The 24,221-nt window shown below is 34.9% G+C and overlaps 2 protein-coding genes and 1 non-coding gene across 3 annotated transcripts; 2 read left to right on the top strand and 1 right to left on the bottom strand.

The window, feature by feature from the left end:
• Nucleotides 1–1,058: 1,058 nt before the first annotated feature.
• Nucleotides 1,059–1,140, top strand: TRNAS-UGA (transfer RNA serine (anticodon UGA)). Its single transcript has one exon. It is a non-coding gene; the product is annotated as a tRNA-Ser (tRNA).
• A 3,054-nt stretch (nucleotides 1,141–4,194) lies between these two features.
• LOC131610188 (protein RESISTANCE TO PHYTOPHTHORA 1, chloroplastic) lies at nucleotides 4,195–6,209 on the top strand. The gene is made up of 4 exons (XM_058882072.1): nucleotides 4,195–4,596; nucleotides 4,963–5,173; nucleotides 5,501–5,670; nucleotides 5,828–6,209. Exons 1-4 carry the CDS (start codon nucleotides 4,348–4,350, stop codon nucleotides 5,852–5,854), a joined length of 657 nt encoding a protein of 218 aa, XP_058738055.1. The 5' UTR covers nucleotides 4,195–4,347; the 3' UTR covers nucleotides 5,855–6,209.
• Nucleotides 6,184–7,662, bottom strand: LOC131610187 (probable galacturonosyltransferase-like 4). Its single transcript, XM_058882071.1, has one exon. The coding sequence runs from the start codon at nucleotides 7,581–7,583 to the stop codon at nucleotides 6,516–6,518; it is 1,068 nt and encodes a 355-aa protein (XP_058738054.1). The 5' UTR covers nucleotides 7,584–7,662; the 3' UTR covers nucleotides 6,184–6,515.
• Nucleotides 7,663–24,221: the final 16,559 nt, after the last annotated feature.

Below are 24,221 nucleotides of genomic sequence, written 5' to 3'. Positions count from 1 at the left end.
AGTTTATTTATTTACATGTGATGGTACAACCATTTCATGGAGATCTATGAAACAAATCATGGCATCAACTTCATAAAATCCTGCATACTATTACCACTACATGAAGTCACTTCGAAGAAGACATTTTAAGCAACGACTACAAAGAATATCGTCTCACATGTAAATGTCTGCATGAGGGGGAGAAATACATATATTTTGCACTCTTTTTTCCTTCACCATGGTTTTGTCCCATTGGGTTTTCCTGGTATGGTTTTTAACGAGGCAATTCACATTCAAAGGATATTGTACTCTTTTTCCTTCACTAGAATTTTTCCCACTGGGTTTTTTCTAGTAAGGTTTTAACGAGGCATATCCTCAATGGACATCCAAGGGGGAGTGTTATGAATATTTATGTTAGTGGATGTCCATCCATCTCCTAGTTTTTCATCTTCCTATTCCATACTTAATATGTGTTTAATATGTGTAATTTTCTATCTCCCTTGAGTCCTATAAATAGAGACTCATATTACAATTTAAGCACACTTGAAATAAGATAAGATAATATTGCTCTCTTTCTTCTCTATCTCTCTTTGATCTCTCTATTGTTTTAGTTAGTTTTATAACAGTGTAAAATTTTTTCCCCAGATTCCCTAAAATTTCTGTCTCCGCCACTGCGCTTATGTGACAATTTAAAGTTAAAGTGAAGTAGCCTAAAAATATGTAATCACTTTCTCAACATATGGCTTGATAAAAAGAGAAATGAAACTGAGCATTACATTTTATAACTAGTCAACATTTTCAATATATAATATATAAAATACGAAAGAGGATCGTTGGCATACATGTTTGATGTTTCTATTAAAAATAGTAAATTGATTCACTCTAGAGCTATAATAATTAATACCCTTTGTTTTGTTCCAAATAAAAATCGATGATACCTAGCCATTTGCCAAATTTCAACACCTGTTATTTATTAAAGAAGCAATATTTAGCTTAGAATGGAAACCAAATCAACATTAGGATAAAATAAAAAGAACAGTTATAATAATATCGGTAAGAATGAAAAGATATCATCAGTTGTCGATATGTCCGAGTGGTTAAGGAGACAGACTTGAAATCTGTTGGGCTTCGCCCGCGCAGGTTCGAACCCTGCTGTCGACGTTTTCCATATATTTTCGCTTTTAATACACCAAGTCTCACAGTCTGCTTTTAATAATCCGCGTGTATGTCACGTCACATGTAAAGATACAAAAAGCTTTTTTCATAAATTATGAATTTATTTTATTCATGTTTTTATACCATTCACAAACTCAACTTATCTACTATTTTACTAACATCATGTAGAAAAAATTATATATTTCTAACTAATTTACTATTTATAAAATATTTGTTATATGAGAAAAAGATTCATACACTTACAGTGTAAAGTTATTTTACACTGTCAACCAATCACAACCTTGTATCAGAATAAATCCCACTTTAAATTAAAAATTCTTTTAATGACAAGACACTTTGTTAGTTTTCTATTGGATAATAGTGTAAAATAATTTTACACTGTCAGTGCATATAAATTAAACTCTTGTTATATTATTACCTTTTGAAAATTTTTCGTCTTCAAAATTTAGAAAATTTAAATATTTTATTCCTACAAATAGAATTATAAAATATTAAAAATTATTTTAAAAAATAAAATTAAAATGTTCTATAATATAAATACAATTCATTCAATATTTTCTAATCTTATATTAATCCACCCAAACAATAGTTTCGAGTCGTCGAAACTATATAGTCTTAAAAAAAGTTCTCGAAACCATGTTGTGAAATACCTTTCAACTTTTTCATGCAATTTTATAATAAAAAATTGTAAAATGGTTATCAAGGATATCATTTATACATATCTTGGTTGAATACTACCCAATTATGAATTATTTGTGGTTAGAAGGCATATGTGCTTAGTTGTTTCTCGAGTATTGGACTGAGAGACGTCACTTTCTGCCGGAGAACTATTGTTACGTTTATAACAAAGAGGATCTCTCTAATAAGGCTCGGTACCAGGAGACCCAGATGATGAAGTTTATCAACAATTTGGGATACTTAGGAGAAAGTCGAAAAGAAACGCCTCGGCGCCTTATTGACGTCTGATTGCTGATAGATGCCCGTTCTCAGGAAGAGAGAATGACCATCTGTGGTAAGCCCTGGAATTTTTGGGCTTTTTTGTTTACTCTGCTTGTTGTTGACGTACTTGCTTTCCCCATAACTCAATGCAAGTCATATGGATGATAAAGTGCAACTCTGACTTATAAGGCAGCCAATACACTTAACCAAGAGTGATGCAGTTTTGGAAACCCTATCGACTTTCTCGAGTATCCTGGCTCTGATTGCCCGTCCATTGGTGAAGGAATCAAACACTCATTCTGTTGAAGATCGCCGAATCCCTCCTTTGGGCGAAGACTGTTCTATAATATAAATATAATTCATTCAATACTTTCTATAATTCAATTATAAAAATATTAAAAATTATTTTAAAAAGGATAAACTTAAAATCTTCTATAATATAATATAATTATACTTCATTCAAAATTTTGAGTCTTATATTAATTTACCAAAACAACAGTTGCGTCATCAAAATTATATAATCTTAAAAAAATGTTTTCAAAAACATATTGTGAACCTTTTAACTCTTTCATGCAATTTCACAATTGAAAATAGATTTTAATTATCTTTATAAATATGGAAAATGTGAATTATTTTTTTAAATAGATACCACAAAAATTTAAATGGATCAATCTAATTGTTAAACTCTCAATTTGTAAACTTGACTTGTTGGCTAATGATAATGTCAAAAAAGCTCCGATTCTAAAAAAATCGCTATCTATTAAGGCTAATTAAGACTAGTTCATATGATCACGAATAACTCATTAAACCAGTATATAGTCTTAAACAAATATTTTCAAAAACATGTTGTGAATCTTTTAGATCTTTCATGCAATTTCATAATTGAAAATATATTTTAAATATTTTTATAAATATGAAAAATGTGAATTATTTTTTTAGATACCACAAAATTTTAAAAGGATGAATCTAATTGTTAGAACTCTCAATTTATAAATTTGACTTGTTAACTAATGATAATGTCAAAAAAATTCCGGCGCTAAAAAGTTCGCTATTTATTAAGGCAAGTTTGTATGGACCACAAATAACTCATTAGACCCGTATAATTATAAATTTTAAAAATTAAATTAATATTTATGTTGTTTAACTTCAAAATAACACGCAAATATTTCTCACCTTACTAAATTTTATCTTTTTTAAATGTTATATATTAATATAATTAAATTAATATTTATATTGGCTGATGTTAAACTCCCAATATGTAAATTCTTCTCAAAGAAAACACTATCATGTAGTAGTAACTCTCTTAAATAAATAGTTCGATTGTTGTTATTTTTAAAGCAAATACAACGAGACATACTTTGAATATCTACAAATCATTCCTTAGAATACAACAGATTAAAGAGTTAAAAGGTACTGTACTGACAGTGTAAAATAGTTTTACACTGTCATCCAATAGAAAATCATAAATGTGTCATGTCATTAAATTTTTTTAAATAAAAAAATGATTTAATTGAATACATGGGTGGTGATTGATTGACAGTGTAAAAATATTTTACACTGTCAGTGCATCACCCATTTTCTCCAGATTAAATATGTTGTTTTTATAAATATTTTAAATTTTATTTTTAATTCTTATTAAAAAATAATATATTTTGGTCACTATAAAATTTTATGTAGGCTAGTTTTAGTCTCTATTATTTTTTAAAATTTTTAAAATTATTTATTATTATTTAACTTTTAAATTTTAAAATAATTTTTAAAATATTTATTTATTAAATTTTAAAATTTTTAAAATGAGAAGAATTAAATATGAATCTTTTAAAATTTAAAAGATGTATTGATTAAAGTAATGGAAATTTTGACTTAGAAATCAAATTTTATATTTTTTTAAGGAAATTTTTTATAACGTTATAAACATGTCTGAAAAATAATCATTTAAAAATTCACCGAGATTAAAATTTGCATAATAATTTTATAGTAACCAAAATATGTTTTTCCTTTTTATAGATATCAAAAATAAATTTTAAAAATTTATTAAAAAAAACATATTCAACTCAAAAATAAATACCTATAAACTCAATCAATAAAAAAAACATAAAATCCCAACCATTAAGAAGTTAAGGTAGTTTCCAAAGCCATCATTCCGACACATCATTGCGGCGTTCCTACTCACTCCACCTCACATTCCTTATCTTCCACCATCAACTTTCCGATGCCACCTTAATTTCCAAACCCTCTCCCAAACAAAAAAACATGAACACTTTAATCCATTCTGCAAACCATTACCTCTGTAGGGTACCCTACCCTTCACTCTCTCCGGTTCCAACCAACAACACCAACCTTCCAAGGTTCATCATAACCACTAAACGCTCACCTTATCCCATTGCATGTGCCACTTCCAATGAAGAGTTTGCAGAAGAGATTAAAGTGGTTGAACCCAACACCAATGATGGAACCACTTCCAATAGTTTTTCTACTCCAATTGACAAAGAGCTTAAAAGGGTATGTTTCTAAGTCTTTAATTTTTTTTTTTAATTTTCAATTTTCAATTTAAATCATATTTTAAGTATGCCCATTTTTCAAAAATTGTTACTCTACTTGAAATTGAGTAGTTTGCTTGAGAAAGGTTTTTGTTGTTGTATGTTGCTTAAGAGTTAAGGAAGGTATTAGAAAGATTAAGAAAAATTGTGTTTTTTTAAATGTTAGTTTTTGGTCTGCAAATCCTAGTTCAACTGACAAAAGCCGACATTGCTAGATTGAACATTATCACGGGTGTTTGAACCTGATACTTACGGTTGTGTATGTGAGTTTTTAGTGGTTATGAGCACTTTGTCTAGAGACCTAAATGTTTGTTTTTGAACTTTATAGGTTGCTCAGAAGACAGCTGCAACCTTTGCACCAAGGGCTTCTACGGCCTCGAAAAACCCTGCAGTTCCTGGAACTACCTTGTATACTGTTTTTGAGGTTCAAGCTTATGTATCAATGTTGTTAGGTGGAGCTTTGTCTTTTAATCTCATTTTCCCTTCAGATCAACCTGATATTTGGAGATTGATGGGAATGTGGTCCATTTGGATGTTCAGTAAGTTCGTACCTGTCGATTTCTATCTTAGTTTTGATAGTTGCATGAATGAACAAGTGCTTGCTTGATTGATCAGTACTTAAATTTCACGACCTTACAGAAATATGAAGATTGTCTAGACTTTTTAACCTCTATTTATAGACATTATCTCTAACCAATGGGCGAGACTTTGAATTTTCAGTAAATATTGTTTGTGCTTTTGAAATCGATGTGATTAATAGTAGTAGCTTCTTGCGAGATGTTATACGTGTCTTGATTGCTACGATTGTTTAGTTAGTGTAATAAAATAAGTCATATGATGAATGCTATTCATTTATATGTTTGTAGCAATTCCTTCGTTACGAGCTCGAGATTGCTCAAAGAATGAGAAAGAAGCTCTCAACTATCTTTTTCTACTAGTCCCATTGCTCAATGTTGGAATCCCATTCTTTTGGAAGTCCTTTCCTGTTGTTTGGTCAGCAGATATAATAGCTTTCTTCGGAATGTATGCATGGAAGGTACTCACGATTTCTAAATATTTAATCCCTCTAACGAGCAATAGATAAAGTAAAATATTCTTAGTTATCAATAGTTGAAAAGTGTTACTTTGTACGAAAAAGTGCAAGCGAATTTGGAGTTCTGGTTATCAAGATTTGCCTTTTCTTTTTCTTGCAGCTCGGATGGCTCCAGAAAACAGACTAGCTACCAACTCGGTGATCAACTGTTTTCAAGGCTAGCTGGCTCTTGAATTTCTCATGAATTTCAATTGTATACTAAAGAGCAAATGAGATGCGGAATTTCATCAAGTGTTTGATATATCACAGTCGTCAACACCAAGGATGAAAGAATTACTCGGGGAAATTCCAGGTTCTTTTGCATCTACTACGGGATCTAGATATCGTTGTTGCAATTTTTTCTTAATGTCAAATGAAGAAAATGCTTATACGTTCTTTATAAGTTTTTCATTTTTATCATATGTAACCTAGCAGAAATATTGACATTACTGAGTTTGATCAACAATCTCCCAAAGATGAAATGTAATCTTTTTCATGGTTTATAGTGTTAATATTGCATCATTGATAAAAACAACAATTTTTTGTATTCTAACATTGGCAATGCAATTGAACTAAGAACATCTACAAAACCTATCTGGCTGTTTAGACATAATGACAATTGTAGGCATCATCATATCTGAAGAACAGAAGAGTATCTTCCTCTTCCTCCCCCGACAATATCGTCCGTCAATCCTGGCTACAGACTTTTAGCAACTGCAAGACTGTTTGATCTAAGTTCAAAGTTTCTTTGTCTTGGATTCAACGGCTCTATATTTGCTACAGAGTGTTCAAACTTTCTACTATCGTTTTCATCCTTCATAAAAATGCGAGGTTGGGCGATAGAGATCATAAGGTGCCCAAAGATGATCAACGGTACAAGGGTTCCGGGAATCCAGTCTCAACCAAGGTTTGCCTTTCCCGCTCCAATGAAGCAAACTAACAGGTCCAGGATGAAGACTCCTACATTTACCTTCAATGTTATCTCCTCCTAAACCATGTTGGTTCCATCTATGATCGACGCCTTTTATCTCGCCCGCCAAAACAAGAAGAAAAGGAGGCAACGAACCCAAATGATAAATCCTCTTTTTCTTCTGCACCCGCATCCACTCTTCCACCTTTTGTGTATACCTTCCTTCTCTCCATTTTTCAACATCCACGACCATAACACCCGTGTTGAAATAACAAGGTTTCCGACCGAGAAACGCGCGTGGAAGTTCCGGGTCCGCCCAAAACATGTCGGTGAAATATCTTGTGAAATTCGCATGACAATACTCAGGTGCAGCCACTACCTTGCCACCCAAGTCAACCTCCCAAAGTTTCGCAATGTCATCAACAACGACAAGATCAGAGTCAAGGTATAGGACCCGCTTTACATTGCCCGGGATAATATCCGAAAGATATATCCTTGCGTAGTTTAGAGGCTGGTCTAACGCTTGACGAATCGATTTCGAGATTTTTCCACGTACCCTACTCGATTCAAACCGGTAAATCTTGAACTTGAGATAAGGAAATGTGGATTTAATGGTGTAAAATATTTCAGGTTCGAACCTCGCCCAAAGAAAATGAAACTCAACGTTTTCAGGACACGTCGAGTGTTGCAAAATGGAGAGAATAGCTCCCATTGTGCCTCGTAGATAGTTCGAGTCAAGGGTCATGGCAATGTGGATTCTCTCGCGGTTACACGCGTCGCCGTTGCGAAAGGACGGTGCTTCTTGAAAGGTGACGGGTTTTAGGATGATAGCAAGGTGGATGTTGGTGACGGTGGTGGTGACGGCGGCGACATGGAAATGGTTGAGGAGGAGGAGAAAGGGAAGGAGAGATGGGAGTAGGAAGGGGAGTTTGACATGTTGTTGACATGTTGGGTTCCCAAACCCCATCCTTCCTGTCCCTAATGTTGAAAAAGGGAGGGTGTGATGATAATGTCAAAGAGAAGGCATTGTTGATTTTTGTGAGGCTACATTGAGAATGAAGGTGAAAAAGGATGGTAGGGAATGGTTGAGGGAAATGGAATAAATTGTAGGGAAGAGAATATTACTCGGAGGGAATATATATTTTATTCCAATATTCAATTCCAATCTTTCTCTTCATGGTTATAGTTAAAATAATATAGTTATATAACTTATTTTTATTTTATTTAGTAAACTTTGGATTGTAATCTTCAATTCCAATATATTTTATTTTATTTTAGTTAAAACAAAATTCAATTCCAATATATTTTATTCCAATATTCAATTCCAATCTTTCTCTTCATTTTTATTTTATTTTATATAGTTATATAACTTATCATTTATAAGCTCATGTGATAATGAAAGATTTGTTTGGTAACATTTTTTTTATCACGAGCATATAGCTTATTTTCAAAACGTTATTTCAAATAGCGTTTTAACTTATAACTTTTATTTATTATTTTTTTTGCCCTTATTATTTTAAATAAAATTCACTAAAATTATTTATAATTTAATTTAATTTAAAATAAAATAATTATATATTAAATATCGTTTAGATCAGTGTTTTAAGAACCGGACCGGACCGGCCGGTCGGACCGGTCGAACCGGGAACCGGCCAGGTAACCGGTCTGGTTCAATAGTCAGATCGGGTATGCCATCAAACCGGGAAAACCGGAAAAACCGGAAAACCGGCGGTTCAATTACTTTTTTTTGTTTTTTTTTTAAACTTTTTTTTTAATTTTTTTTTAAAATTTTTTTTAAACTTTTTTTTTAACATTTCTTTTAAACTTTTTTTTTTAATATATTTAGTAGTGTATTACTTAAATAGCATTCTCACATAGTTTTTTTCGTTAGTGACAAATTAAAAACTTTATTGTCTATTTGTTATCTTTGCTAATAAATTTTCTTAAATAGCATAAACATATTGAATTCTATTTGATTTTCTTTTTAGGAGGATCCTATTTTGAATTAAATTTGGTACATATTGGAGTTATTTTGTTATAAACTATTCAATTAGATTATGTTGTAATTAGACTTTGTTTAGATTATGTTATAATTAGACTTTGTTTGCAATTAGACTTTGTAATTTTTTACTATTTTATTATGTGTGATACCTTTGTTTAAAATTTGAATTTAAGTTATGAAATTGTGAATTTATGATATGATATTTTTAAAAAATTTAAAAGCTAGTTATATTTTTTTAGAGACTGAATCATCCGGTTCGACCGGTTTTATACCTATATAATGACAGGTCTATTCAATCGAGTTATCCGGTTTAATCCGGTTTGGTCGTGCGGTTCGACCAGTGACCCAGTGATTCGACCGATAAACCAGTGACCCAGTACCCTCACCGGTTCGATGACCGGTCCGGTTTTTAAAACACTGGTTTAGATAGTGTTTTAAAAGTCGGACCGGTCATCAAACCGGTAAGGATATTGGGTCACTGATTTATTGGTTGAACCACTGAATCACTGATCGAACCGCATGACTAAATCAGAATAAACTGATCTCAACTGCAGTACTATATATTTATTAAATCAGTCGAACCGGATGACTTAGTCTCTAAAAAATATCACAACACCTACAAAATTTTAAAATAAAATAATCACTCACAATAAAATAAAATAAATATAAATTTAAATAAAATTTTAAATCAGGTCTAATTACAAATAGGGAAAAAGTTGTTCCAAATAAGGTTTGAATAAAGTTTAATTATATTTTAATTATATTTTTAAAAAAAAAATCATGAAAACGACGTCATTTTGTGCGGAAAAAAAAACATGCATTTGAACCATCGGTTTTCTAAAACTCTCGGTTCACTGGTTTTTTCCACTTTTGACTGGTTTTGGCCGGTTGTCACTGGTTCAATAGCATACTTCGTTCAGCAATCAGACAAGACCAGTGACTCCTCCGGTTCTCGGTCTGAACGGTCCGACTTGCCGGTTCGGTTCGGTTTTTAAAACATTATTTTCAGATTATTTTAATTTATCAACTAATTGAACGGCTAATTTTATCAAACCGTTCAATTACCTTATCTGCTATAAGTCATCAGTTATCAACTATAAATTATAAGTTATTAGTCACCAGCCACCAATCATAAACTATAAATTATTTATTATCTTATTAATCGGATATGTCTAAAGTTTACTTACTCATTATTCATTCAATTATCAAATACCATATCATTTTTATATAATAATTTATTTTTAAAAAATTTAATTAATTTTCTCTAAAAATATTGATAATAAACCAAAACTTACGGTGCTTAGAATTTATAAAAAAAAAATAATTTAACTCGCAACATCTTTTATTTGTCCGTAGATAAACTGATAATAGTTATTATGAATTATATATATAAAATCACAGTGTCAATAATTGAATTTTGATGAAAGCGTTCTATTTAATAATATTGATTTTTGTTAGTTGAACTAATATTTTCTCAAATTTTTATAATTTAAATTAAAATTACATATTTATTTCATAATATTTTGCTATTTAGCTCAACACCCATTCTCACATATAATCACTCATTCATTTTATTTTAAAAATAAAAATAAGTTTAAATCAACCATCTCCTTAACCAGTCTGACCATTTAAATTACCTAAAAAATAACTCTTTTTAAGAATTAGTCTAGGGTGGAAATTGGAAAATTCCTTACATTTTTTACCAACTTGCACTCAGAGACCTCTAATAGTATGTCTTAAAACATCGTTGAGAAAAAGAAAATATATATGAAAATTGCATAAATGAGTGATTCATACATTGAGAGTTGGAGAGGTTGGGAAACACTTGGGTAGAAAATATAAATTTGAGAGTGAATTAGAGAGCTTCTCTCTCCCCCAGACGTAGATCTTTTAATCGAACTAGGTAAAAAAAACCTTTCATCTTTTCTCGTCTTATTTTGTTATACTTTATGCTTATTGATTATTATTGTTGAATGCCATTTATTTTGGTTGCTACTGTTCTTTGCCTCACATATTAAAGTACTTGATTTGAATTTAACCTTTTCATTTTCACAACAAGTGGCGCCCACCGCGGGCAAATGGATATTGTTTACAGGTGAGCACCATGGCTAAATAGGAGATCACAAAATTTTCTGGAGACAACGATTTTAGGTTGTGAAAAATTAAGATGCAAGCACTTTTAACTAAAGAGAAGTGTATTGGAGTTTTGAAGGGAGAGACATTGATGCCTGCAAGGCTTACCGTAACACCCTAAGCTCAACATTGGTGTTACACATACTCAACATACATCTTTAACAACAACATGATAAGAAAATAACAACAAAATTCAAAGATTTAGTCATACTTTAATTGTCTTAGTAAAATACAGTACTTCATATAATTAAATAACTCAAACACAAAACACTAACAAGTATCTCGTCCTAGTATTACAGATCAGAGCTTCAACGAAACTAAATGACACAGAAAACATTAAATAAGTGAATAGGCCTCAACGCCATTGTTCAGCTCAAATAGAAGCTACTCCTCTACCTGATTATCTATACTCCAAGAGAATACATAAAACCACAATAAACAAGGGTAAGAATGCGCTCAAAACATGTTAACGGTGTAAACGTTAGCAAGGCAGCATCATTTATAATAATCATCAATGTATAAATTATTCTAAACAACAACAACAACAATCAATTCACAATGCAAATATGTGTGCAATGCGATCAACACCTCGACTCTAATGCATGTGGTACTGATCCGCTGTCGCACACGGGTCAAAAACGAGTATTTTGTAAAATGGTAGTTTAGCGGTAACGACAACTTGAGTATCGTTCTCACAAGGATTCTTGTTTTGTTATTAACTAATATAAATAAAAATGGGGGTTTATGGTTTTAGAATCAATTTATAAAACAGAGTAAAATAAGTGATTATCAAATTAAGCTAAACGGCTAATCCTACTGATTCAGGTTCCGACTTATCATCGGTTATAATAACATCAATCCCTAAACGGCTTCGATCCTATTCGATTATGAGATTAATCAGACAAGCGCTTATCAAAATCATATGAGTTATGTTCCTGTTTACCGAATTAAGCAAACGGTTAATAATATGACGAGTTAACGAATTAAGCAAACGATAGCACGCAATTAAATTTAGGAACATGCATACAATCGAATTTAATCAATTCTATCCTATGAACAACAATCGAATTAAGCAAACAATTGTAATCAAATTAAGCAAATGATTTCATAGAAAGGGATTGAACAGAAATCAAATTTAAATTAGTATTAGAATAACCTCAAAGCAATGGAACCCATAAGCAGCAGGATTTGCCTTCGGGAATTAGTTCTTCATTCTAATCATGAAACCAAAAGTAAAATTTGTGGCAAAAAAGGTCTCTAGTATTCTAGCGGCTGCCAACCCTTATAAAACAAAATAAGGTTTTCTTCTCTACTAACTCAAACAGGGTCAAAAACATAACCCAAGCCCATAAACTAATGATCCAAAATTAAATAATAAAACTAATGCTGCAGCTTCAAACGAAAATTCTGGAAAATATGCGCTCCGAATCTGACTTTGACTCCAACATAAAAGTTGTAGCTCTTTCTCTTAGCTTTCCGGCGATTATTAGAACGCCTCAATCGGATTCCTGGAGCTCCACTTATGATCATTTTAGTGCAGACTGCTAATGCTGAAAATAAAGTGCGAAAATCAAATAAAGACACAAATAAACTAAATTATAAAAACATCATAAAATATAAAAATAAACAAAACAAACCATGGAAATGCCTAAGTAAAAAACATAGAGGAATGTGCATCAAAATGCACTGATCAAATTCCCCCACACTTGAACTTTTGCATTCCGAGCAAAATTAAATCAAACTCAAGAAACACACAACATCTGTTACTCATTCCAGACTACAAACTCTTCTGCGGTTAAGGTTGCATCAATAGGTACTAATCTTTCACACTAAAGATATCGTAGGAACACAATTCCGCAATTGTGCGGTCATAAGCCTCCTGAACATACAAACCACTTTGAGTCATGTTATTATGCCAAAGTCTAACTTACTCATCCTCCTTTTTACTCTTTTTCATTCTGGCGCAATCACATTAAGCCCTTTATCTCCATACACTCATAGTAAGGCTACCGGTTAGCGACTCTGATCTCTTTTTTTTTTTGCATGGGGTTCTGGTACCTAAGTGGTATACCCCTTTTATTTCCTAATTGTAGTTGCGGGGGATCGGACCGTAATCCTCCCTACCAAGTTCAACACCAGAAACATTTGAACCAACTAACAACGGGACTTGAAATTTTTTTGTAGGTTCTACAACCATTGGGTTAAGTGACCGGGTGAGGGTCACCAAACTTAGAAGGTGCATTCCTTTTTTTTTTCGGAACACTCACTTATATTCATCGGCTTCCCTGCGTAAAGTGTGTGAGAGATGGTGCCGACTGCTGAAATAAACTACTCAAGAGCTGTCAGAGAATGAGAATTTAAGGCTAAAACATAATAAAAAATTCAAATCAATTTCCATATGCAGGAGACTTACGGTGTTAAAACGATACCGATCTTGTGAATTTTTCCCAAGTCTTCACAACTAACCTCATATTAATCTATAGCCTAAAAATTTCAAAGAAGTTTTTTTTTTTTGAAATAACTAAAAATAAAACAAAACGACAAACAAAAGCAAAGAAAATAAATGATTCCCTCCCCCACACTTAAGACATACATTGTCCTCAATGAAAGAACATAAATATAAAATAAGAGTGAGAGAAAGGAAAGAATACACCCGAGGGGTTAAGGTGGAATGTAGCTTTCATGTCTGGTGGTTTTGGTGGAGGCCTTTCTGCACTACGAACACATGAAATAGGAAAAAGTAAATAGCTAGTGAACTTGGATATTAGTAAAAAATCTGGTGGCTTAGGAGGAATAGTCTGCACATATGGTAAACCTGCAATAACAAAAGTATGAAAAATAGAAAATCCACATTTAGCTTGTGAGTCAGATAAAATAGGTGGAAGAGATGCACAAATGGTGAAAGATAACACCATGTTGTTTGGCTTAATTAGAGTTTCCACCAAAAAAAATTCTGCTATGGACAATGGTTGCTTATGACAAAAATCCACATTCTTTTTGTCAAATTCAAGAGTTGTTGAATTTGCTAGAATTTCTGCACAAGTGGTTGTCGGCATCAAACTATCTTCACCTAAAATGGCTGCACTGATCTCAAGACAAACATTACAAACACCACATTCACAAGCAAAAATTTCAAGAGAGTTACCTACTTCGAGAGAAGTATATAATTCATCCAAATCAGATTTCAAGAAATTTTGTGGCATAATCTCTTTCATGCATTCACTTGAATGTTTGTTTCTTACTATTAGTTCATCATATGAAACAAACACTGTTTTAATGGGCTCGCCTGAAATTTCATCAAGGCTGGTATCACATCGTGTTAACTCTAATGATGCAACAGGTTGTACATCATCATGAAACATCACATTCTCTTGAATTTGATGGACACTTGAGATTATTTGTTCACCTTGGACTTTTTTAACTGGAAACATAGATTGCATATGTTGTTGAAATTGCAAATTATTTTCAGTCATTCGCTTATTATTTTCAGCCATTTCCTTAATAATTTCTTTCAAATATTGTGAGATATTGGATCGAACTCTAGTATGGTCGAATGGTAGCTTCTTGGTTTGACAGTTCGACAGAGTTAAGCATGAAGTCGAAGGTTGTTCACATGCTGGTGTCGAAGTGTGCATGCTGTAGTCGAAGATGGGTCTAGCATGCAGATGTCGAAGATGCTAGTGTTGTTAGCATGTTAAATTAGGTTTAATGTTTAAACCCTAATTTGTTAAGTTAGCTTGTGTATTAAGTTGGCTTGTGTAATGGGCCTTGCTGAAAAAGCCCATTAGTTAGTATGTTAGGTTTTATTATAAATAGCATACTAGTCTCTCATCATTGCTAAGCTGCAAATCCTAATTTAGGGTGAGAGAGGTTATTTGTTATTCTTGTAAACTTGTAATCTTGTTTTAAGAGAAAGTAAAAGAATAGCAGTTATAACCAATTCTTGTGTTCTTATTCTCTTCCATAATTCCCTATTATACTTTGTTATTGGTATCGTTTTTCACAACAAATTGGTGCGGTGAGCGTGGAGAAGATGCCTTCAACAAAGTATGAGATTGAAAAGTTCACCGGAGTGAATGATTTCGGTCTGTGGCGCTTGAAGATGAAAGCCCTACTGGTTCAGCAGGGGTGTTTGGAAGCGTTGACGGGAGAGGCAGCCATGAATGCAGAATTGACGGCAGCGGAGAAGAAGAATATGATCGAGAAAGCACACAGCGCAATTTTGTTGAGCCTTGGTGATAAGGTTCTCCGGCAGGTATCAAAGGAGACGACGGCATCAGGGTTATGGGTGAAACTTGAAAGTTTGTATATGACCAAATCGCTGGTAAATCGACTCTACCTGAAGCAAGCTTTGTATTCATTCAAGATGATTGAAGACAAAGTATTGGCTGAGCAGTTGGATATGTTCAACAAGCTGATTCTTGATCTTGAAAATATTGATGTGAAGATCGATGATGAAGATCAAGCGCTGTTACTATTGTGTTCTTTGCCTCGATCACATGCTCACTTCAAAGAAACTCTCTTGTATGGAAGGGAGTCCCTGACGTTTGAAGAAGTTCAATCAGCCTTGTACTCTAAGGACTTGAATGAACGAAAGGAGCATAAACCTTCGACTGTTGGCGAAGGTTTGGCCGTTAAAGGAAAACTCTTACGAAAGGATGGTAAGTTCGACAAGAAGAAAGGCAAAAGCCAGTCGAAGTCTTACAGTGGCGAAGCATCTGGCATTCGATGCTGTCATACCCCAATTTTTGACCCTAAGATCACACATCATTTGCATACCAATCATCAATCAAGAAATTTAAACCTAGATCTCTGCTTGCAATGTTGTGCTCAATTCATCTGCAAAGGAATCATCGAGCACCCATGTTTTAGTTTGTGTATATTGTTTTACTAACCAAAATACCAAAAATATTGCCTTGTGCTCTTGTATGTTTGTGTTTTGTAGGTACCAAGTCAAAATACCCATCAAAGGAGCATTTTTCAACATTTTCACTGTGCAAATCGATTTGCATAAGGTGTAAATCGATTTACACAACTGTTTCTGCACCAGATTTGCTTCTGCCATCAGTGCAAATCGATTTGCATAAGACAGCAATCGATTTGCATAACTGTTTTTGCCCCAGATTTTGCCTTTTTTCAGCCATGTAAATAGATTTGCATAATGTGCAAATCGATTGCACCAGCACGAATTTGGAAAAATGAAGGCAAATTTCAGCTTTTTGAAGTGTTGACATCATTTGCAAGCATGGGAAGCATGACTTGGTTCTTACATTTGATTTCCTACATCATCTAATCATGTACCCTCATGTGATTGCATCAAGACCATTGGATTTCATTTTTGGCTCCAAATCACTTTTCCAAGCCTAATTCTATTTTCCAATCCTAACTCCAAGCCACAAAATTTCCCAAGCCTAAGTGCTATAAATTGAGGCACTCCCCTCTTCATTTTTCAAGCTTTGATAGCCAAGAAACTTATTGCAAATTCTCTCCTCACCTCTTCCAAACCCATCACTCAAAGCTCTTTTTCTTCCACACAAATTAGTGAGTCACATCTTGAACCTCACTAATTTAGAGCTAAACCTCAACATAAACACTACTTTTCTTCATCAATTGTGATAGATCAAGGCTTGTGGTTGTGTGTTCTTGAAGAAGATTCAAAGTTTGTGAAAGATTTGGTAAAATTCTAGATCCAATCCATAATTCAAGATGTGATCCATTGTTGTTTATGCTTGATGCACCTTTGGTGCTACATTGATGAGATTTGCTTGCTTAATTGATACATTTTCGTGCACAAATTGATCCAAGATCACAAGGTGTTTGGTTTTATGTTTAAACAAGTTTTCTTCTCTTTATTTGCTGTTTTTTTGAAAACTGTGTTGTGCAAATCGATTTACATCTTGTGCAAATCGATTTACATAACTGAAAACTGCGCAGATTTTAAAAACAGAGTTATGCAAATCGATTTACACTCTGTGCAAATCGATTTACATCTGGGCAGAATGCTTATTTTTGTGGTTTTTGACTTGTTTTTGGTTCTAACTCATCTTCTACTCCATTCTTTTGATATTTTCTTTGAATCACAAGTTAGAGGCCTAATTTCTCTCTAATTTCAATGGACTTAGGGCGTTGATAGGATGAGAATCCAAATCCGCAATATTAAGTGATTGAAATTATGGATGAAAGGAGCTTTTAATGTGGTTCCATCTTTTACTTCTTTTTATTTTGGTCGATGAAAGTCTTAATGCCTTGAGAATTCTTATGGATTCTTGGTAAAGACTAGATCACTCACCTATTTTCTTTTCGTGCGGTATTGCTTTCGGAAGGCGATCTACATATCGTTCTTCTCGCATGCATTAGCACATAAAGTTTTGACCGGCCTCGTTGTAGGGTGATTTCTATATAAATCACTTGGCGATCTGCTTAACATAGCGCAATATTTCGTGTCCCGAATAAAAAAGATCAAATATGGAAGAGAATTGTATGCGGTTGATTTAAGACTTGTGGAGGTTTTTATCGTGTAGTCGCTATGATTTTATCAAGCTTCTGATAAACCCCATTGAATTTAAATCCGAGTACATCATTCACTCACCATCGATCTCCTACTAACTTTGATAACATACTTGACAAGCTTCAAGATGGTTATCTTTAACATTTAACAACTAACTTTAATTTCCGCACCTTTACTATATCGTTCTTTATATTACCGCTCTTTATATTACCGCTCTTTATATTTCTCGCTTTATCGCTTTATTTTATCATTTCATCATATTTACTTTCCGTCATTTTTTCTTTTGTCCACTTGGACCATACTCTATTTTTCTTGCTAAAACACTAATAAATAACCAAAATCTAAAAAATACATAAGGTTCTCTTTGGACTATCAGTTACTATCCCTAGCAATTTGGAGATTCGGACTTATGGACCTAGTACCTTTGGACTCATTCTATTACTATCCTGTGATTGTTCTGTCTGTCTGGCATTGTTCTGTTGTATGTTTATGTGTGCAGGTATTTCCTTGAAAGCCCTTGATGGTTAATTCCAAGGCATTGAGATAAGGATTTTACCCAAAAACAGCCGTTACTCTGCCCAATTTTTGTCAGAATCTTAATGTGCTTAATGAAAAAATGGTGCTAAGATAATAAGTTCATCTGGATCCCCAAGTGTTAATGTGTTGGTATTGATAAATCCAAAGGATGGGAAAATTACCTTGGCTCTTAATGTCAAGTGTTGGCTTCTTATTCGGTTAGACCGTTTCTTTCCTTAGCTTTTATTTTATGCATTAGGTTAGCCTCTTCATCTCCTCCCATTCTTAAATTTTCAAAATCTTCTCCCTTTTTCCAAAAATATTCTTATGTTTGCAAATCTTTTCAAAACCTTTTTCTTAAAAATATCTTTCGCCCTTAGTGGCTTTTCTTCAAAAGTTTAGACACCGTTAACTGTCGAAACGAGTGGTTATACCCCACGATTTTGAAATTGATTGATAATAACGAGATCTTTTCCGCGTGAGAGAGCTAGTGGCATACTCGTTGATTTTATCCGAGTTGGAGCCCTTCTTTCATTTGTGATGCAAAGAACTTGTTTGTTCTCATGCTCAAAATCAATGGCTGAGTATTTCTCTCTAACGACACCAAAGTGTTTATTCGTTTTTAAAACGTTTTTCCCAAAAGCGGAACTACATTAGCTCTGACTTCTCCATTGCACCGAGGAGGTATGTAGGCCCAAAGCTTAACGCTTTGCCGAGCTTATTTTAAAAATAAAACAAGCCCTTTTTTAGCACACACGACACAGATTTTCAAAAAGGTTCCTGTGGAGTACCACAGATATGAGGGGTGCTTTAAACCTTCCCCTCATATAATCAACACCCGTACCTGAGATCTCTTTCTTGTTTTAAAAACAAAACTTTGGGTTTTACGTTCTTTTCCCTTTTCCTTTGAAAAAATAAAGCGCGGTGGCGATTTCAAACGGAATATTGATTCGAGTCAATCCCATGGCTTCGATATCAGATTTTCCCCGCTACAGAAAAATGGCGACTTCACTGGGGACCCAGTTTTAAGTGTGTTAAGCCTATTTTTGTTTATCTGTGTGTTTTTACCTGTATATATTGTTGTGTGCTTTGTTTGTTTATCTTCTTTTTTTTTTCTTTTTTGGTGCTCGATGGTTCCTCTGTGATGAGATAAAGTTCTAACCCGAACTTTGGTGAGTAACTTGAGATAGGAGGTGGTAAGACCAATAGTCGCATGTCAGGAGCAATCCTTACCATGAGCGTCATATGGTGGAACCCCAATCAGTGGAGGCCTCATGGAAGGTAGTAGAGGTTGTTACGAACCATCGTGATAACGCTATTACTTTCAATAGTGAGTGTCCGTAGAAGCTGAATGGCCTAGAACCCTTTTTAACCAATCTAAGCCTTTTTAGGATGTAGTGCAGAAACAAGATCAAGTACCAATTTGAGCTTGTTGTCATGCGATACTACGCTCAGACGAGGTCTTTTTAGGCATATTATTGGCGCCCATGAGCAATTGTGCGTGCCGGTAATATCCGATAGAAGATTGAAAACTCTGGGAACCTTTGTAGAACCCGATTGGCAGGTACAAACTTCCCTAGATCACTCCTTGTGGGATGGGTAGACCCATGGCTCCATGCTCGTGACGTCGAACCTTTGAACCTGGACTGTATGATTTTGTGTGATTTGATGTGATCTTGTGTGCTCTTGATTGTGATTGGTGCATAAACCATGCATTCATGCATTCATAAAAAATAACATTCACAAATGGTTTTCAAGGAACTTAGAGACATTTTTTGTAAACATAACAGGTACCATGAATCAAAAGAGAAGCATCAAGAAGTACACTTTCAGAAATTCAAGTGCAAAGGAATTGAAAGAGCTAGCAACTTTGGTTCCTAATCTTGACAACTTCAAAAGTCGTTATGGGAAATTGATTTCTATTTTGAAGACTAAAGTGGAAAAAGGGATTCTTGAGACTCTTGTGCAGTTTTATGACCCGGTTTATCATTGTTTCACCTTTCCTGATTATCAGCTTATGCCCACTTTGGAGGAGTATTCTTATTGGATTGGTTTACCGATTACGGATGACATACCGTTTAGTGGTTTGGAGAAAGAGCCTCAGGTTGATGAGATAGCAGAACTCCTTCATTTAAAAATATCAGATGTAAAAGCAAACATGACCAAAAAGGAGGAATTTGGGGGTTGACTTCTAAGTTCTTGATTGGAAAGGCTTCTATGTTGGCTAGTAAAGGAAGTATGATTGCTTTTGAGACATTTCTGGCCTTGCTCATCTATGGTTTGATACTCTTTCCCAACATTGACCATTTTGTCGATGTTAATACTATTCGGATTTTCATGATTGGGAATCCTGTGCCTACTTTGCTTGGGGATACTTATCATTCCATTCACCATAGGAATGATAAGAAAGGTGGACTTATCAATTGTTGCACTCCTTTGCTCTATAAGTGGTTTATTTCTCACTTACCTCAAGCTAAGAGTTTCCTGAACAATCCTGATGGTCTCTCATGGTCTCAGAAAATCATGCCTCTTACTAATGGGAATATCCATTGGTACAATCCTGCTTATGACATTGGTGAGATTATTGATAGTTGTGGAGAATTCCCTAATGTACCTCTTCTTGGTATACAAGGAGGAATTACCTACAACCCCATTCTTGCAAGACGTCAATTTTGTTACCCCATGAAGGAGCGACCTGCTAGCATCCTTGTGTCAGGAATCTTCTATCTTAATCAAGATGGAAATTCGGATATGAGAAATCGGTTTGTGCGTGCTTGGCACCATGTTGATAGGAAGAGACATTTGGGAACGAAACAATGTGTTGCTCTCAAAGACTACACTGATTGGGTTCAAGCTAGAGCTCATACTTTTCAGATGCCTTATTTACTCGAAGAGCCTTCTCTACCCATTGCTCCACCATTGTCTCTCACTACTCCTGTTGAAAGTAGTGAAGAACATCTAGAGCTCGTGGCTAAGTTGAGAGCGGAAAGAGATGCTTTGGAGTTTGAGAACAAAGAGTTGAAGATACACTTGAAAGAAAAAGATGAAATGCTTGATATCCAAGATGGTTGGTTGATGGAAAAGGAAGATCAGATTCGTCATCAAGAAGAGTTGCTTCAACAACATGGTGAAAAGCGAAAGAGACCACAAGAAGATTCAGTTGCATGGAAAGAAGTTGCTGATAAGCTGCTGATCGAGAATGCTCATTTGAAAGCCTTTTATGAAGATGAATTGGAGAAGCTCCGTAGGAAGCTGCAGAGAGGAGTTGGATCTTCGTCAGAAGTGTTCCCTTCTAGTTTTTAGCTTTTTCCTTTGTTTTGTAATTTTGGATCTCTGAATCCTTTTGTATGCTTTTCCATGATTAATGAAAGAATATTGTTATGTTTTATGATGTTTTTTACTAATGTTTACAATTAATGTCTTAAAAGTTCCTGGAAAACCAAAATAAAGATCATTTGCATTGCATTTCATGCATCATTCTGCATTTTGGTCCTGCTTCCGAAAGTATTCCCGAGGTCTTATTCAGTGTTCTTCATACAGAATCAAGCTGTCTCACCGGTATAATACTCGAGCTAACTGCAAGAAGAAGATGGAAGGTCTTGAACAAGAGAATCGTGAGCTACGTGAAGAGGTTGTTACTTTGAGATCTGGTGTGGATCGTCTCACTGCTCTGGTTGAGACATTGATGGCTGCTCAGAATCAAACTCAGAATCAGAATCAGGTTCCTCCTCCCAATGCCCAAGCTCAGGGTCAGACCACTGTGATTTCTGAAATTGCTGCTACAACCATTCCTGCTATTCCTGTTGGTGCTACTCAGCAACGAATGCCTAATGGATATCCCTGGGGCATGCCTGAAGGTTATTTGTCTGTTCCTGAGATGACTCGCCCGTTGACTCCTGTTATGGTCAACACCTCTCCTATTGTTCATACTGGTCCTTTTGTCCCAGAGCCCATTTATGATGCTGCTCCAAGTGAAATTCATGATAGAATGGATGGTTTCCAAGATCAGTTTGAAGAACTGCAAAAAGAGATGAAAGCCTTGCGTGGGAAAGAACTGTTTGGAAAGAATGTGCATGATCTTTGCCTTGTTCCTAATGTGAAAGTACCTGCTAAGTTCAAGCTTCCTGAATTTGAGAAGTACAAAGGAAACTCCTGTCCTCAGGCGCACCTGGTGATGTATATAAGGAAGATGTCCACTCATACTGATGATCAACGTCTGTTGATCCATTATTTCCAAGACAGTTTGACTGGAGCTGCTTCTAAGTGGTATATGGGCCTTGATAGCACCCATATTCGCACTTTCAATGACTTGGCTGAAGCGTTTGTGAAGCAATACAAATATAATGTGGACATGGCTCCTGATAGGGATCAATTGCGAGCTATGATGCAGAAAGAGAAGGAATCCTTCAAGGAATATGCTCAGAGATGGCGTGAGGTTGCCGCCCAAGTGATTCCTCCGATGGAAGAAAAAGAGATGACTAAGATTTTTCTGAAGACTCTTGGTCCGTTTTATTATGAGAAGATGATTGCTAGTGCTCCTGTAGACTTCACCGAAATGGTGGGTATGGGTGTTAGATTAGAAGAAGCTGTGCGAGAAGGTCGTTTGGTTCGAAATGAAAATTCATCTGGTGGTGCGAAGAAGTATGGTTCTTCATTCCAAAAGAAGAAAGAGTCAGATGCCAATGCTGTTTCTCATGGGAGGAATAGTCGAGTCAGGAATCAATCTCAACAAGTGGCGTCAGTAACTCCTGTTGTGAATTCAGTGCCTGTAGCTCCTGTTAATCAACAACCAGCAAGGCGGAATCCGTATCCTCGAGTTAATGTTGATCCTATTCCTATGACATACACTGAACTGTATCCTGCTCTAATTCATAAGAAGCTGGTTCAACCAAGGTCACCACTTCCTGTTCCAGAGAAACTCCCTTGGTGGTACAAGGCTGATGCCACTTGTGCTTTTCATCAGAATGCTCCTGGGCATGATTTGGAAAACTGTTGGCCCCTGAAGAATGAAGTTCAGAGATTGGTCCGTTCTGGAATGCTTTCTTTCCGTGATATTGGTCCAAATGTGAAGAACAATCCATTGCCAACTCATGAAGCGTCTGCCGTGAACATGGTGTATGGATGTCTTGGGAAGACTCCTCCAGAAGTGAACGCTATTGTTGAAGATGAACCAGAGCCAGAAGTGCCAAACTTTGTGACCCATGGAAAGATGATTAAGAACTGGATCATCATTGACATTCCTGAGTGTACTCATGTCTCAAAGTAATTTGCTTTTATGTTTTTCAAAATCCTTTCATTCTGCCCAAGATGAAAGTGAAGTTGTTGGGGCTGTTTTCTGTTTGTTTTAAACATTAAAATCATCAATAAAAGTCATTTTGTTTCTGCATATAAATGCTTTTTATCTTTTTGCTTTTTCTGGAAAGTGGTAACACAAAAAACCTTAAAAAATGTTTTCATTTTCCATAATCTGCACGATTACATGTTTGCATATATCTTTCCTTTTTTCTGAAATAATAATCATTTGTGCAGATTAATCAATAAAACCGTTGAAAGTAATGACCCTGCGCCCTCTCCTAACTTCGAGTGTCCTGTGTATGAGGCGGAAGAAGAGAGTGATGAATGTATTCCTGATGAGATTTCCCGACTGCTTGAGCACGAGGAAGACACCATTCAGCCGTATAAAGAGCCGTTAGAAGTCATCAACTTGGGTTCTGAAGAGGATAAAAAGGAAGTCAAGATTGGGGCACTGCTTGGTCAAGATGTTAAGAAGAGGATGGTAGAGCTTCTTAAAGAGTATGTTGACATTTTTGCATGGTCCTACCAAGATATGCCTGGGTTGGACACGGATATTGTGGAGCATCGTTTGCCGTTGAAACCAGAATGTCCTCCTGTCAAGCAAAAGTTAAGAAGGAGTCATCCTGATATGGCAGAAAAGATTAAGAAAGAGGTCTTGAAACAGATAGATGCAGGTTTCCTTGTCACTTCTGTATATCCTCAATGGATTGCCAATATTGTGCCTGTTCCGAAGAAAGACGGAAAAGTTCGCATGTGTGTGGATTACAGAGATTTGAATAAAGCCAGTCCGAAAGATGATTTTCCTCTACCCCACATTGATATGTTGGTAGATAGCACTGCAAAGTTTGAAGTTTTCTCCTTTATGGATGGTTTTTCAGGATATAACCAGATTAAGATGGCACCTGAAGACATGGAAAAAACAACTTTTATCACGCCATGGGGGACATTCTGTTACAAAGTGATGCCTTTTGGGTTGAAGAATGCTGGTGCGACATATCAGAGGGCCATGACTACTCTTTTTCATGATATGATGCACAAAGAAATTGAGGTTTATGTGGATGACATGATTGCCAAGTCCCAATCAGAGAAGGGGCACATGGAGGATCTTTTAAAGTTGTTTCAGCGTTTGAGAAAGTATCGTCTCCGCTTAA

This window comes from Vicia villosa, linkage group LG6 (genome assembly GCF_029867415.1).
Source record: "Vicia villosa cultivar HV-30 ecotype Madison, WI linkage group LG6, Vvil1.0, whole genome shotgun sequence".
In the NCBI taxonomy this organism is placed as follows: domain Eukaryota; kingdom Viridiplantae; phylum Streptophyta; class Magnoliopsida; order Fabales; family Fabaceae; genus Vicia; species Vicia villosa.
This window is presented reverse-complemented; position numbering and strand designations above follow the sequence as displayed.

Bases quoted from the DNA above. Each gene is read 5' to 3' on its own strand.
- LOC131610188 (XM_058882072.1), top strand. From the start codon at position 4,348: ATGAACACTTTAATCCATTCTGCAAACCATTACCTCTGTAGGGTACCC. The intron at 4,597-4,962 runs GTATGTTTCTAA...TGAACTTTATAG, and splicing joins TTGACAAAGAGCTTAAAAGG to GTTGCTCAGAAGACAGCTGC. The intron at 5,671-5,827 runs GTACTCACGATT...TTTTTCTTGCAG, and splicing joins TCGGAATGTATGCATGGAAG to CTCGGATGGCTCCAGAAAAC.
- LOC131610187 (XM_058882071.1), bottom strand. From the start codon at position 7,583: ATGGGGTTTGGGAACCCAACATGTCAACAACATGTCAAACTCCCCTTC.